The sequence below is a fragment of the Somniosus microcephalus genome, chromosome 12 (genome assembly GCF_052327205.1).
Source record: "Somniosus microcephalus isolate GS21.2 chromosome 12, FLI_Smic_1.0, whole genome shotgun sequence".
Classification (NCBI taxonomy): domain Eukaryota; kingdom Metazoa; phylum Chordata; class Chondrichthyes; order Squaliformes; family Somniosidae; genus Somniosus; species Somniosus microcephalus.
The window spans coordinates 126,661,655-126,673,879 of NC_140998.1; the positions used below are offsets into that span (position 1 = coordinate 126,661,655).

The 12,225-nt window shown below is 47.8% G+C and overlaps 1 protein-coding gene across 4 annotated transcripts in view; it reads right to left on the reverse strand.

Annotated features, from left to right (window-relative positions):
• LOC147109516 (gephyrin) overlaps positions 1–12,225 on the reverse strand; it is a 164,770-nt gene that overhangs the window by 48,826 nt on the left and 103,719 nt on the right. For all 4 annotated transcript variants that reach the window (XM_086003527.1, XM_086003525.1, XM_086003528.1 and 1 more), the window contains one exon: positions 937–1,024. In XM_086003527.1, coding sequence (XP_085859653.1) covers positions 937–1,024 — 88 coding nt within the window. The remainder of the gene's footprint in view (positions 1–936; positions 1,025–12,225) is intronic.

Sequence of the window (12,225 nt, forward strand, 5' to 3'; positions counted from 1 at the left end):
GGTGAGACCACACCTGGAGTACTACGTACAGTTTTGGTCTCCTTATTTAAGGAAGGATGTACTTGCATTGGAGGCAGTTCAGAGAAGGTTCACGAGGTTGATTCCGGAGATGAAGGGGTTGTCTCATGAAGAAAGGTTGAGTAGGTTGGGCCTATACTCATTGGAGTTTAGAAGAATGAGAGGGGATCTTATTGAAACATATAAGATTCTGAAGGGGCTTGACACGATAGATGCAGAGAGGATGTTTCCCTTCGTGGGGGAATCTAGAACTAGGGGGCATAATTTCAGAATAAGGGGGCACCCTTTTAAATTGGAAATGAGGTGAAATTTCTTCTCTCAGAGGGTCGTGAATCTTTGGAATTCTCTTCCCCAGAGAGCTGTGGAGGCTGGGTCATTGAATATATTTAAGGTGGCGATTGACAGATTTTTGAATGATAAGGGTTATGGGGAGCGGGCAGGGAAATGGAGTTGAGGCCAAGATCAGATCAGCCATGATCTTATTGAATGGCGGAACAGGCTCGAGGGGCCAAATGACCTACTCCTGCTCCTACGTCTTATGTTCTTATGTATGCTGGAAACGTGTAGTATTTGTGACATAAAACTGTTAATAAAAGTGAATATAAAATTGGGTTTTGTGACTCCAATGGAGTTTTACATCTGTCTGCAAAGTTTGATTGTTATCACGTAATCTAAGAATCCAATATGCTTAAAATAGCTTTTCTATTAAATTATTTGTTACAATCCCCATCTTTCATCCCTCAAGGAATATGCTATGGGCTGGTGCAAGGGTCACAAGGTAGGAACCTTCCAGTTCTGAGTTGAGAGGAATCATGAGTATTCTTCCACCGATCAATCCATATGTATCCAATTCAATTCACGTAATTTTAAATTAACTTGTATTTTAATATATATACATTTATATTTCAAGTCGATTACCTTTTCTCCCATGGATACACCCCCTGAAGTAATGATGATATCAGCACGACTTATGCCTTCATTGAGAGCATTCAGCAGGTCATCAGGGCTACAAATCAAACAAATATATTTATTAAATACGATTAATAAAAAAACTTCAAAAACTCTGAGAAGCTAAACTTGATTAAGTATTTATGAAGATAGCACAGATTACATCACCCCATCACACCCAACGTGAAAATTCATTGGATGAGCCACAATTTCCTCCAGGTTAATGTTGATTAAACTAATGCCATACCCTTGGCTCCAGCAGCACCTATGTGCCTCTGATCTTGACACCAGCAGCAGTTCTTGCTAAAACTGGAGGTGCAGAATTTTGTTGCACTGCTCGACTATGAGCTCAGACCTTTCCCCACACCTGTTCAGTTACCAACAATGTTTGTTTTCACTCTTGAGGCTCTCACCGTTGCAAAAATCTTGCTCATGTATTTATCACCTTGAGGTTCAACTATTTATGCTATTAAAAAGTGTTCTTGTTTATTGGATAGATTGCCCCATACTTCGATTGATCCAATGGAAGATAAATATCAGAGAAACAATAGCTGAGGCTGTCAAGAGAGTAAAGAGGACTGGTATCCATTTAATGTCATATTAATTCAGTGCACTTTTAGTTTTTATTTTGAATAAATTTTAAAAACTCTTTTTTGAAAAAGCAAAGCAGAATTTTTTGCATTAAGGTTTAACACTTTTTTGGGTCAGGTGAAATCTGCACAGCACTGAATCTTTAGTTTTCATGTTGGCAATGCAAAGTTATATATATGTGTAATTCTGTACTCAAATCTAGGATGGGTATGGGGACAAGGCGTGTTAGCGACTCTAATTTGTTAATGATTCTAATGCACAATCAGCTAAACTGCTGAAATTTATGTATTATTCCAGAAGTTTTTTTTATGAATATGTCTTGTGATGGGTTCAAGATCAAACATACAATTAATATTTGATGTCTGGTAAATAATTAAAGACAAAAAAGTAAATGTGAAATGATGACAAAGAATCTTCACATTGTGGGATGAAATGTCTCAACTGAAAAATACACTGAACGGTGAAGGTTTACTGTTCTCTCCTCACCCTCATTAATAGGTGTTCACCTGGGACATCACACCAGTAATAGTTCGCTACTGTTGTTATTTCAGCAAGATGCAAGAATAAAGTAGTTTCACAAGACCATCTCAAGCGTGAATGAACTGGAATCTACTGCCACCTGGTGAAATATTTGTTTATTCCGCAACTGTTACTGGTTGCAATGTAGAACGGGGTGTAACACACAACTACAGATATTCTCACATGAGCACAGTGTGAACTCCAACTTTCAGAGGCTGTGAAGGTATTTCAGAAAACAAATATGGAAATAATGGAACGATTGAAAGGCTTCAATTTTATCATCTGAACATCTTAATCAAGGCTGTTGTCAAACTACAGATACCTGTTTCTGATGCACAGCTGGCAGCTTTACACTGGTGGCTGCCTCTCACTACAGTTGCACTGAGCTGACTGATAAAGAAGGGTTGTATTTATATCATTGGAGGTACATGCAGAGCTGTGCTCCCTGGGCAGCTAATTTTAATGTTATGACACAGTGATGCATGATTGATGGGTCAAAAATAAGTCTGTGAAGTACCCTGGAGGTTCAATAAACCACCTAAATACTCTTAAAATATAGTTGCACACCATATTGGACATATGTTGCACCTGGTGTGAAACCAGTTGTATGCCATAAATGTTCAAATCTGTCACTTGGACTTAAGGGAACGAATATGGGGGCTGTACCAAGGGGAACAACCAGGGTGGAGAGAGTAAGGGGGAAAAATTGGGTCGCGCCCCATTTGGGGCACTAACTTCACCGGGGTGCTACTTTTAGTGCCCCGAAAAGGTTAGAACCCCCGAGCCCGAAATTGAATGGTAGCGCCCCAAGCAGGAGGCGGGGCGCTACTGGAAGCGCTCCCCCTCCCTCTTGGGGCGCTACCATCGAATATCGCGGCGCTACGTGCAGCAGTGCCACGTGCGTAGGCATGTAGCGCCATGGTACTTTAGGCCTCCCGCCCCGGATTAAAGGGAAGGGGCCTAGCACAGCGCGCACCGTGCCCTGCTGGACCACCGGGGAGTGGCACTCAAGATGAGTGCCGGGCTGACAGATCATGGCCGGCACCCCGCAGGAGAAGGCAAGAGGGGACAGGTGCTGGCAGGCGGCCCCAAAAAAATGGCCGCCCGGCACCTGCCCTTTAATTTGCGCCGCCCCGGCTGCAAACACGGCACCCTGATCCTCAGACATAGGACTGGATTTTGTCAGTGTGGGCGGGCTGGGGCATGTCAGGTGGCAATCGTGTCAGGACCCCGACTCCTAAGTGAAGTGCTGAAAAGGTGGGATTTTCCCCTAATTGGGCACTTGATTTCCTGCATGTGGGAACCCCTGGCCCAATGAGTCTTTTCATACAGAAAGTTGCCTCCGATGACGTCATCAATGCTGCTGGATTTAAGGCCTGCAAGCAGCCTTGCTTCTTCTGGAGACTGGAAATGCTTTGGACATTGTATGAAGGACTTCATTTACCGACCATGTCCACCAGCAAGCAAACGTGTGCACCTCGCTTTGATGAGCCCTCCCTCCAAGCTCTGGTGCAGGGAGCAAGATCTAATAAGGAGGTGCTCTTCCCTTCCTCAGGGAGAAAAAACCCACCGCAACAGACTAAAGCTGTGTGGCTGCAAGTGGCCCAGGAGGTCAATGCCATCTCTATGTGCCGCAGAACTTGGCTGCAGTGCAGGAAGAGGTTTCATGACCTTCTCCGTACAGGAAAAGTGAGTATGACTTTCTCATCACCCTCAATCTCATCCCCATCGCCTCTCCTCACCAGCACTCTGCTTTGCCAACCTCTTCCTCCACATTCCACTAGACACTGACAGCCCTGCACCCTTACCCATTCCCTCTCTCTCTATGGTTACAGTCACTTAACTATTCGACCACGCAGCCCTTACACTCCCTATCACTGTGACACAATGACAACAACTTACAACACACAGGGAGGGCTCTTTGTCTCCTTCTAAGCATCTATGCTATAGATTCTCTACACTCACTCCTTCATTCTCACTCAAACTCCACTTGTGTCCCTCATTGCAGGAAAAGAGAGCCCACAATAAGAGGGAAAGAGCGAGGACAGGAGGAGGGCCACCCTCAGTAGCCCAGCTCACCACCTTGGAGGAGGCGGCCCTGGAAATTGTCAGGATCGAGGAGGATTCCCAAGTGGGGGACGGACAGGCGGGCGCATCACAACAAGCTGGTGACAGAATAGATTGGCATCTCTCTCATTGACGGTGCATGAGTGACTGATAATGATTCTGATGCTCGAACAGATTGACTTATGATCATCTGCACAATTCAATGTGCATGCAACCTTTACCTCACATCTCTAACTCTTTCCTTTACTCCCCCACAGGACCATCGAAAGCCACCGTCCCCACTGTCCAGGAGGAAGAGCCTGAGCTTCCAGACACCTCAGAGGAAGCTGCAACCTCTGAGGGCGCTCCATCAGCAGAATTAAGCGCACCCTGCACAGCGCAGACATTCACACCTCGGTGGGACCTTCGCGAGATAGAGTAGTGTTGTCACCTGGTGTATCACAACTCACAAGTGAGCATCAGCAGATGGTGGAGACAGGGACAGCAGTGGAGAGTCCTCATCGCAGTGGAGAGGACGCTCCCAGCTTGGCTCCGCTGCATGTCGACCCTGTGCCTCCGGGTCCATCCAGAAGGAGAGTGGTGCTGGAACGCCAGGAACAGGTACAGGAGTCTCTGGCGGGTTTTGTCTCCAGGGTCGCTGAGTGTGTGGAGCGAATGGAGGAGTCCATCGCTAACATGAGCAGAACCTTTGTGGAGGCGATGGCGCATGAATGCATCACCACGGAAAGGATGGCAACCTCCTTGGAAAGAATGGCTACCTCCATGGTAAGGCTGGCTACAGTAGAGGAGAGGATGGCTACGTCCATAGAGGAGCTTAGTTGCCAGGGTATGGAAAACATGGTAATTGTTCAGAATAGACTGACATCTCTAGAGGAGTGATGGTCAGCTATTCAGCAAACAAACCAGACCTTCATGCAAGTCCTCTGGAGTAGGACTTCCAGTGCAGAAACGGGTACTCATGGCCCCCTGCAGTGCAGCAAGGTGCTGTCCAGCCACTTGCTAGCTCTGAAGTGGGGCTGACCCATGAGAGGGATGTTGGTGGCATACAACAAGGAAGTGGGGGCTCCTCTCCGAGCGCTCACACGACCATGCCACTGCAGAGCCCTCGGTCAGAGCCCCACCAGAGTCCCCACCCAACTGAGATCGGCGTCTCAACCCCTGCACAGCCGCAGAAGCAGCAGACTGTTGCCGAGCCCTCACAGGTTCGCAACGCCAGAGGTCGCCCGCCAAAGGTGTCGAGACAGGAGCAGCAAGAAAGTGCGCAAGGGGCCTCCACATCTGCTGAAGCCACAGGGGAAGCACCACGTAGGAGCACGCATAAGAGGAAGATAATGCACAAGTAGTCACAAGGGTAGTCACTTGGGTGTAATGTTGTGTTTAATTTTGAAAAGCCATCAGTTGCTTATTAAATAAATGGTTCCCATGCTTCTGGTATATGCCTCAATTGAGGAAGCGCTCAGTCAAGGTGGCCAGAGGGGTTTCCCAGGAGGTCACACTGGAGATGGGTGTCAGGCTCCAAACTTCCACAACAATGGGTATGCCTGCTAAATGTTCCCCCCGACCTGAGACAACACAGTGCTGCCACCTGAAAATGATGATTGCTGAAAACTCCTTTTTAATGGTGGAGCTGCAGCTGGTAGTAAGCAGTCCACTTGTGGGGCCGCCAGGATTCACTGGCATGTTCCAGAGGAGACGTGCAGGATGTGGGAAAAATGGTAAAATCAGAAAGGCCTCTCAAAATGGGATTATAGAGGCACTTAACTGGTTGTTAAGGGCCTTAAGGGGATGGAAACGGGGTCAGAAAACACGCATTTGGGAAAATTGCTTGGAGGCGGGATGGAGACGGGATCGGGCCCGCCTGCCAATTTTTGCGATTTTATCACCTCACACGCCTTCAATCCCGCCTCCTCGGGCCTGGCAAAATCAAGCCCATAGTGTCTGGCGGTAGGTCAGGGGGTGGGCGAGCCAAGTTTGTGGCCAGGGCGCGAGCGGGGTGCTGTGCAGGACGATGATGGGGCGCTACCGGCTACTGAATTTCGCGGGAGGCGTTAGTGACACTGCGCCCAGGCGCCAGGTGCTTTGGGGCACTAATGGGAGGCATGTTGTAACAGAATTTACAAATTTCTTTATTTATCAAAATGATCTGCAAACTAGCTGGAGTATGAATTTAAAAAAATGTCTGAGGTATTAACTATTAATAAGTCTTTATTTATTACTTCAGAGAGACTCATACAAATGGGCTAACTAAAGCACCAGTCCCTAACATTGTTTATCCTGAGAATTCAAAAGTACTGATTGTTTGCAGGAAGGTTTATTTTATCTCAGTCCAAGAACTGACGTGTTACATTTTCTCTGTTTCTCCAAATGATTTGAAAACAACATGGAAACTAATTTGAGAGGCTTTTTGAGGGAAAGTTTCATAACACGTGCTTACTCTTTACTTCAGAGAACTATAGACAGGTGAATGATTAGAGCACCGGTGCTTTATTTTGCTTACACTGAGAATTAGAAAAGAATGATTGTTTACACAATGGTACTAGGAATTTATTTATCAGCTGCATTAACAAGGGCAACATTGTCTCAGAAACTATGGCCAAAATTTTCTGGGTGTTAGTGGGTGGGATCAATGGCGGCTTGGGTGGGAAAGTGTTTTTCTTTCCACAATGGGTTGGGACCCCGCTTTGAACCCACCACCACGCACCTTTTCCAATGTTGGGTCTGTCAATGCTGAGCAGACCCAACCGGCAGCAGTGGGGGGGCCTAATTAAAATGATTAGCATCTAGTTGACAGATGCTTAACAGCCTTTTTTCATTTACCTTTTGTCTTTAACGTCATGACCACGGGATCCCTGCTGTGCACAGACCACGGCTCTCAAGCTGAGGCGTGAGTTCAATGGCCATTGCTCCAGCTGATTACTTGACAGCTTCAAATGTACAGTAAAAGCTCCCACCTGACTGATATTCACTTTCCTCAGGCAGTAGCTTTTTCTCACTCTATTTCCAGCACAGATTCTGCAGGCTTTCCACTTTCCACTCTCCAACCACTCTCACCTCATTGGAAGAACTCTCTCACCATTGACAGAATGCTTCTGTCATCTGTACTTCACCTGCCATCTATTCCATCAACATGGGTGCCCTTCACACTCTCTCATCATGGCCCTCAGAATCCCACCATGATCACCCCAACAGCAGCAGCACCAGGCACACCAGCAGCACCAACAGCAACACCAACCTTCTCCGCAATCAACTGATGCTGCATAGGACACAGGGCATCAGCACCCGAGCACATTGCTGCCCGGGAGGCCAGGGATGGCCTCACCATGGCCAGATTTAGTTCACTTGACTCTGTACAACCCTGGCTGCCAGGTTGGCACCACCCCACACCAACACCATAAAGCATCCCTACAATGCCCAAGCCATTCCTTTCACACTCATCACCATTGTGGGGGGACCGTTATGTCTCACCATTCACTGCAACTCACTAAGCCACTTCCAAAGGTGCACACAAATCTGTCCAAGAACGCAAAGTGTTGAAAATAAACGTTTCAATGTTTGACACCACATTAACAGAAACTTTACATGAACATTGCATAAAACACCCAAGTGCCTACCCTTGTGTGTTGTTAGTTGGTATGACTGCACTAGGATGAGGGGTGGCTAGTGAGATGGGGATGTGATAATGTAGATAGAGAGGGATGGGTGGAGGTGCAAGGTAAGTTGGTGTAAGGATGTGCAGAAGTAGGGCAGGGAAGGCAGAGAGATGGGGATGTGATGAGTGGCACAGCAGGATGAGGCTGAGTGTGGCTTTGTACTAACGTTTCATGATTTACTGAGATAATTGAAACGTTTGCGGCACTGCACCCACGTCCTCCTGACCACATCCCTGCTTGTGCCCTCCTCTGCAATGTGCAACCAGGCTGTGTTGATCTCCTGGGGAGGTCTCTTCCACCCATGGGAAGGGAAGAGGACCTCCCTGCCTGCGGTGACTCCCTGCATAAGCATATGCAGGGAATCATGGGAGAGCCTGGGTGCAGCCCTGTGCCTTTGTACAGTCATTGTTTGCAGCACCTCAATGCTGCAGAACACTGACAACACAAATGTCAAGACAAATGTGGACATGGTCCCTTTAAGGAAACTGGCTGATGACGCGTCATGAAATGACGTCACCAGACCCGCTTCCTCTAATTGGGCCGGATAACGAGCTGGGCGGCTTAACAAGCTCAATCAACGGAAAGTCGTTTTATGCAGCAGGATGGAGACAGCAGCGGGGTCGGGACCCGCCGAGGTAAGTAAAACCGCAACCTTTTTCACCCCACTTGTAATAGCGCAATTTCCATCTCAACATGAACAATGCCATAGGACATCTGCTAGCACCCTAATGAAACCTGTACATTCTCACATGCAGATGTCACACTTTGTTACATGGACAAAAGAATGTTAAAATGTTGTGTGCTGGAGACTGAAGCTAATAAGCACATTTCAATTTTCAAGGTTCCTTGACTAATGAAATAAACTATGAATGATCTTAGGCGAAATATTCAACAATTTGACTTTGTGGCCTTAAAAAGATACAGCTCAGACTTAGTAACAAAATATTGATCATTGCGTGGTTAGCACTTCTGTAGTTATAAAGGAGCCGAAAGCAGTGTCATGGGATATCTGGGCATATTCTTTCACTAATGATAGCGTAAAGAATAATTTTCAAAAAGATCTACAATTTATATGTGCAATTAATTAAAAGATCAGGAGGGAAATATTCGGTTGCTTTGCGTCTCTCATTAGCGCCCTAAGAGGGCGCTAATGGGGCGCAAAGCAACTAGCGCCCGGGCGCAGCATCGCCAGCGCCTCCCGTGAAATTCAGCGGGAGGTTAGCAGCAGCGGTAACTGTTAGAGCCCTGCCGGCGATAGCGTCATTGCCGTGCGCAGCGCCCCACTCGCGCCCCAGCCACGATCTTCGGTGGCGCCCCCTGACTTACCGCTGGATGCTATGTCTGATGGGGTCAGGGGGCCCACCTGCGGCCGGAACGGCGCTAGTTAAAGGCGAGGTGGCGGGCGGCCATTTTTGTTGCTGGCTGCCTGCCAGCACCTGGCCACTTTGCCGTACCTGTGAAGCCCCCCCCACCCCCGTGGGGTGCCGGCTGCTCTCCATGAGCCTGGCACTCCTCTTGAGTGTCAGGCTCGTTTGCCGGCACTCCCTATCCCTGGTGGCCCAGCTGGGCGCCTTGACGCGCTGTGCCAGGTCCCTCCCCTTGAGCGCCACGATATTCCCTCGCAGCGCCCCAAGAGGGCGATGGGGCGCTGCTTCCCTCTTGGGGCGCTACCATTCAATTTCGGCCGTCGGGGCGCTAATTTTTTCGGGGCGTTAAAAGTAGCGCCCTGGCGAAGTTAGCACCCCAGAGGGGGCACGACTCAATTTTTCCCCCCAGGTTTACATGTTTTTATTTCAACAACTCTCAAATCTTATCCATTTTCCAAATAGTTAAATCAATGAATCAACATCAACCATTTAATTTCACACTGAGAGAGAGAGTGAGAGAGACAGAGAGAGAGAGAGTGAGAGAGACAGACAGGATTTACACTCCGGTCATCTGGGTGCTTAAACATTGTAATGTTGTTGCATATTATGAATTGATAAAATAAAGTTTTGATCTGTGCTATGCAACTGTAATGTTTGCTCTAGTTTGTCTTGCGGAGTTAGTATCTAACTCACTCATTTTCAGTTGACAGAACAAAACCAATGCTCCATGCAAAAGATACAAGTGGATTCAAGTCTAATTTTTTTTTACTAACAGGGTCCTCATGGGGCAAAACATCAAACTGGAGCAGGGAGAGTTCACTGAAGCACGATCCCAGCCCAAAGCTGGAGTACTTGAATGACATACTGGGGTAGATCTCGACTTTGTGCGATAGTGTAAAACGAGTAATAGTGAGTCGGCAGCCCGTTGTACATCTCTTCTGATTTTTTCTTCCCTTTAAGTTACTGGAAATAAAAATCTGGAGAGATGTAAAACGGGCTGCCGACTCGCTATCAGCCGTTTTACACTATTGCACAAAATCAAGGTCTACCCCACTGCGTGGGATAAAGGATGCCTGGTGCTGAATGGTGTAATGTCTTTGCTTATCAACAGAACTTCATTGATAGTGGACAACATGAAGGTAAAAAGGTGATCTGCTCAATAATGATACTGCCTGTCTCAGAAGGATGATTAACTCCCGGTTAAAGAGGATTCAAACTGTATTCCATTGTCATCAAACCCCAAATTTTGATGGTTTATCTTTAAATGGGACCTTGCTGTTTAAGACAGTAATAAAATTCTGTCATAACTGTTCATTTTGTTGAGATTTAATTCAACACTTGCACTCAGCAATTCATTGATGTGCACACTTTTTACTTTCCATCCTTATGCAAAGTCCATAATGAACTTCTCTGTATAGTGGTCATCTTAAAAATGTGGAATGCTTGATCAATCTTCATTTTTGATTTTAAATACCAACCAGAAAACCATCTCTGTTTCCCAACAGTTGGGTTTTACATATGCCGTAGAGAGCTGCCTCAGAGTGGTACCTGCAGAGTTCAACGTAGAGCTGGTAGACCCAGCCCAGCTAAAACAGATGTGTAAGCTCCACTCACTCAATAGCGTCTGAATGTCAGATACATTTTTAATGTTGTGGGGAAGAATTCAAGTACAGTAAGTAGTTATACTGCAGCTGGCTTGGGGCTCAAATGATTTGAGACTATCGCCTGAGGGTGATCACACATACTTGGGCCTTTCGCGTGGCCTGCAGCGAGATCATCAAGAGCATTCTTGAGTTTTGTCTCCATGTGTCTGAAATCACTTTGCATCAATGCAAAAACAGTCAACTGGCCCATTTGATATTATGTAATATTATAATTTCACACATGCAATTTACAATATTCCAGTAATCTGACCCAAATACACTAATATGATTTCAAGTTCTGGGGAGCTGTATTTGGACCATTGGAAATTAAGGCACATTAGACAGTTAAGTGGCATGAAGTACTTTGCTGTACTGCAGCTCTGATGAAAGGTCACTGACCTGAAACATTGGGGGGAATTTTAACCTAAAAAAAAGGGTGGGTTGGGGTCGTATGGGAAGTTAAAGTGTTAAAAATCCCGACCAGAATCCGCCTCCAACCCGCCCACTTCTGGTTTTAACAGAGGCGGGCAGCCAACCCACTCCCAGGAAGCAGGTCATCCATTTAAATATTTTAATGAGGCTGGAGCCTCTGATTTAACCTCCATTTTGAATTTAACTTTAGCTGGTTGGGTTTTGCATGCCTCGTGAAACTTGCCAGCTAAAGTAAGGCTAGGGCTGCTGGATCCAGGAGGAAAGTGCCTTTACACTTATCTCCTGGATCCAGCGTCCCTGCCTAACCAACCACCCGCGATCGGAGAACCCCGAACGAGGCCTCCAATCCCCCCCAGCCCCAGGCCTCCGATCCCCCCCCATGCTCCTCCAGCCCTCTGATGTCATCTGCCTACCCCTCCGCTCCTCCTGGCCCTCCGATGATGCTCCGAACTCCTCACTTCTCCTCCGGCCCCTGATCGTTGCCGACCCCCCACCCATCCAAAACCCCGCTCCTCCGGCCCCTCCCCCGCCGATTGTTCCCTAATCCCTCCCCCAGCTCCTCCGGCCGCTGATTGTTCCCTAACACCCCTCCCCCGGCCGCCAATCATTCTCGACACCCCCACAATCTCATGCTGCTCCCGACCCCCGATCGTTCCCGACACCCCCCACCCGTGCTGCTCCCGACCCCCGATCGTTCCCGACCCCCGATCATTCCCGACCCCCCCTCACCCGTGCTGCTCCCGGCCCTCAAGCGTTCCCGACCCCCGATCGTTCCTGACCCACCCCCCCACAATCCCGTGCTGCTCCCGGCCCCAGATCGTTCTGAACCCCCACAATCCCGTGCTGCTCCCAGCCCCCGATCGTTCCCAACCCCCCCTCACCCATGCTGCTCCCGGCCCCCGATCGTTCCCGACCCCCCCACAATCCCGTGCTGCTCCTGGCCCACAATTGTTTCTGACCCCACCCCACCCGCATCAGCCATTATTAAGG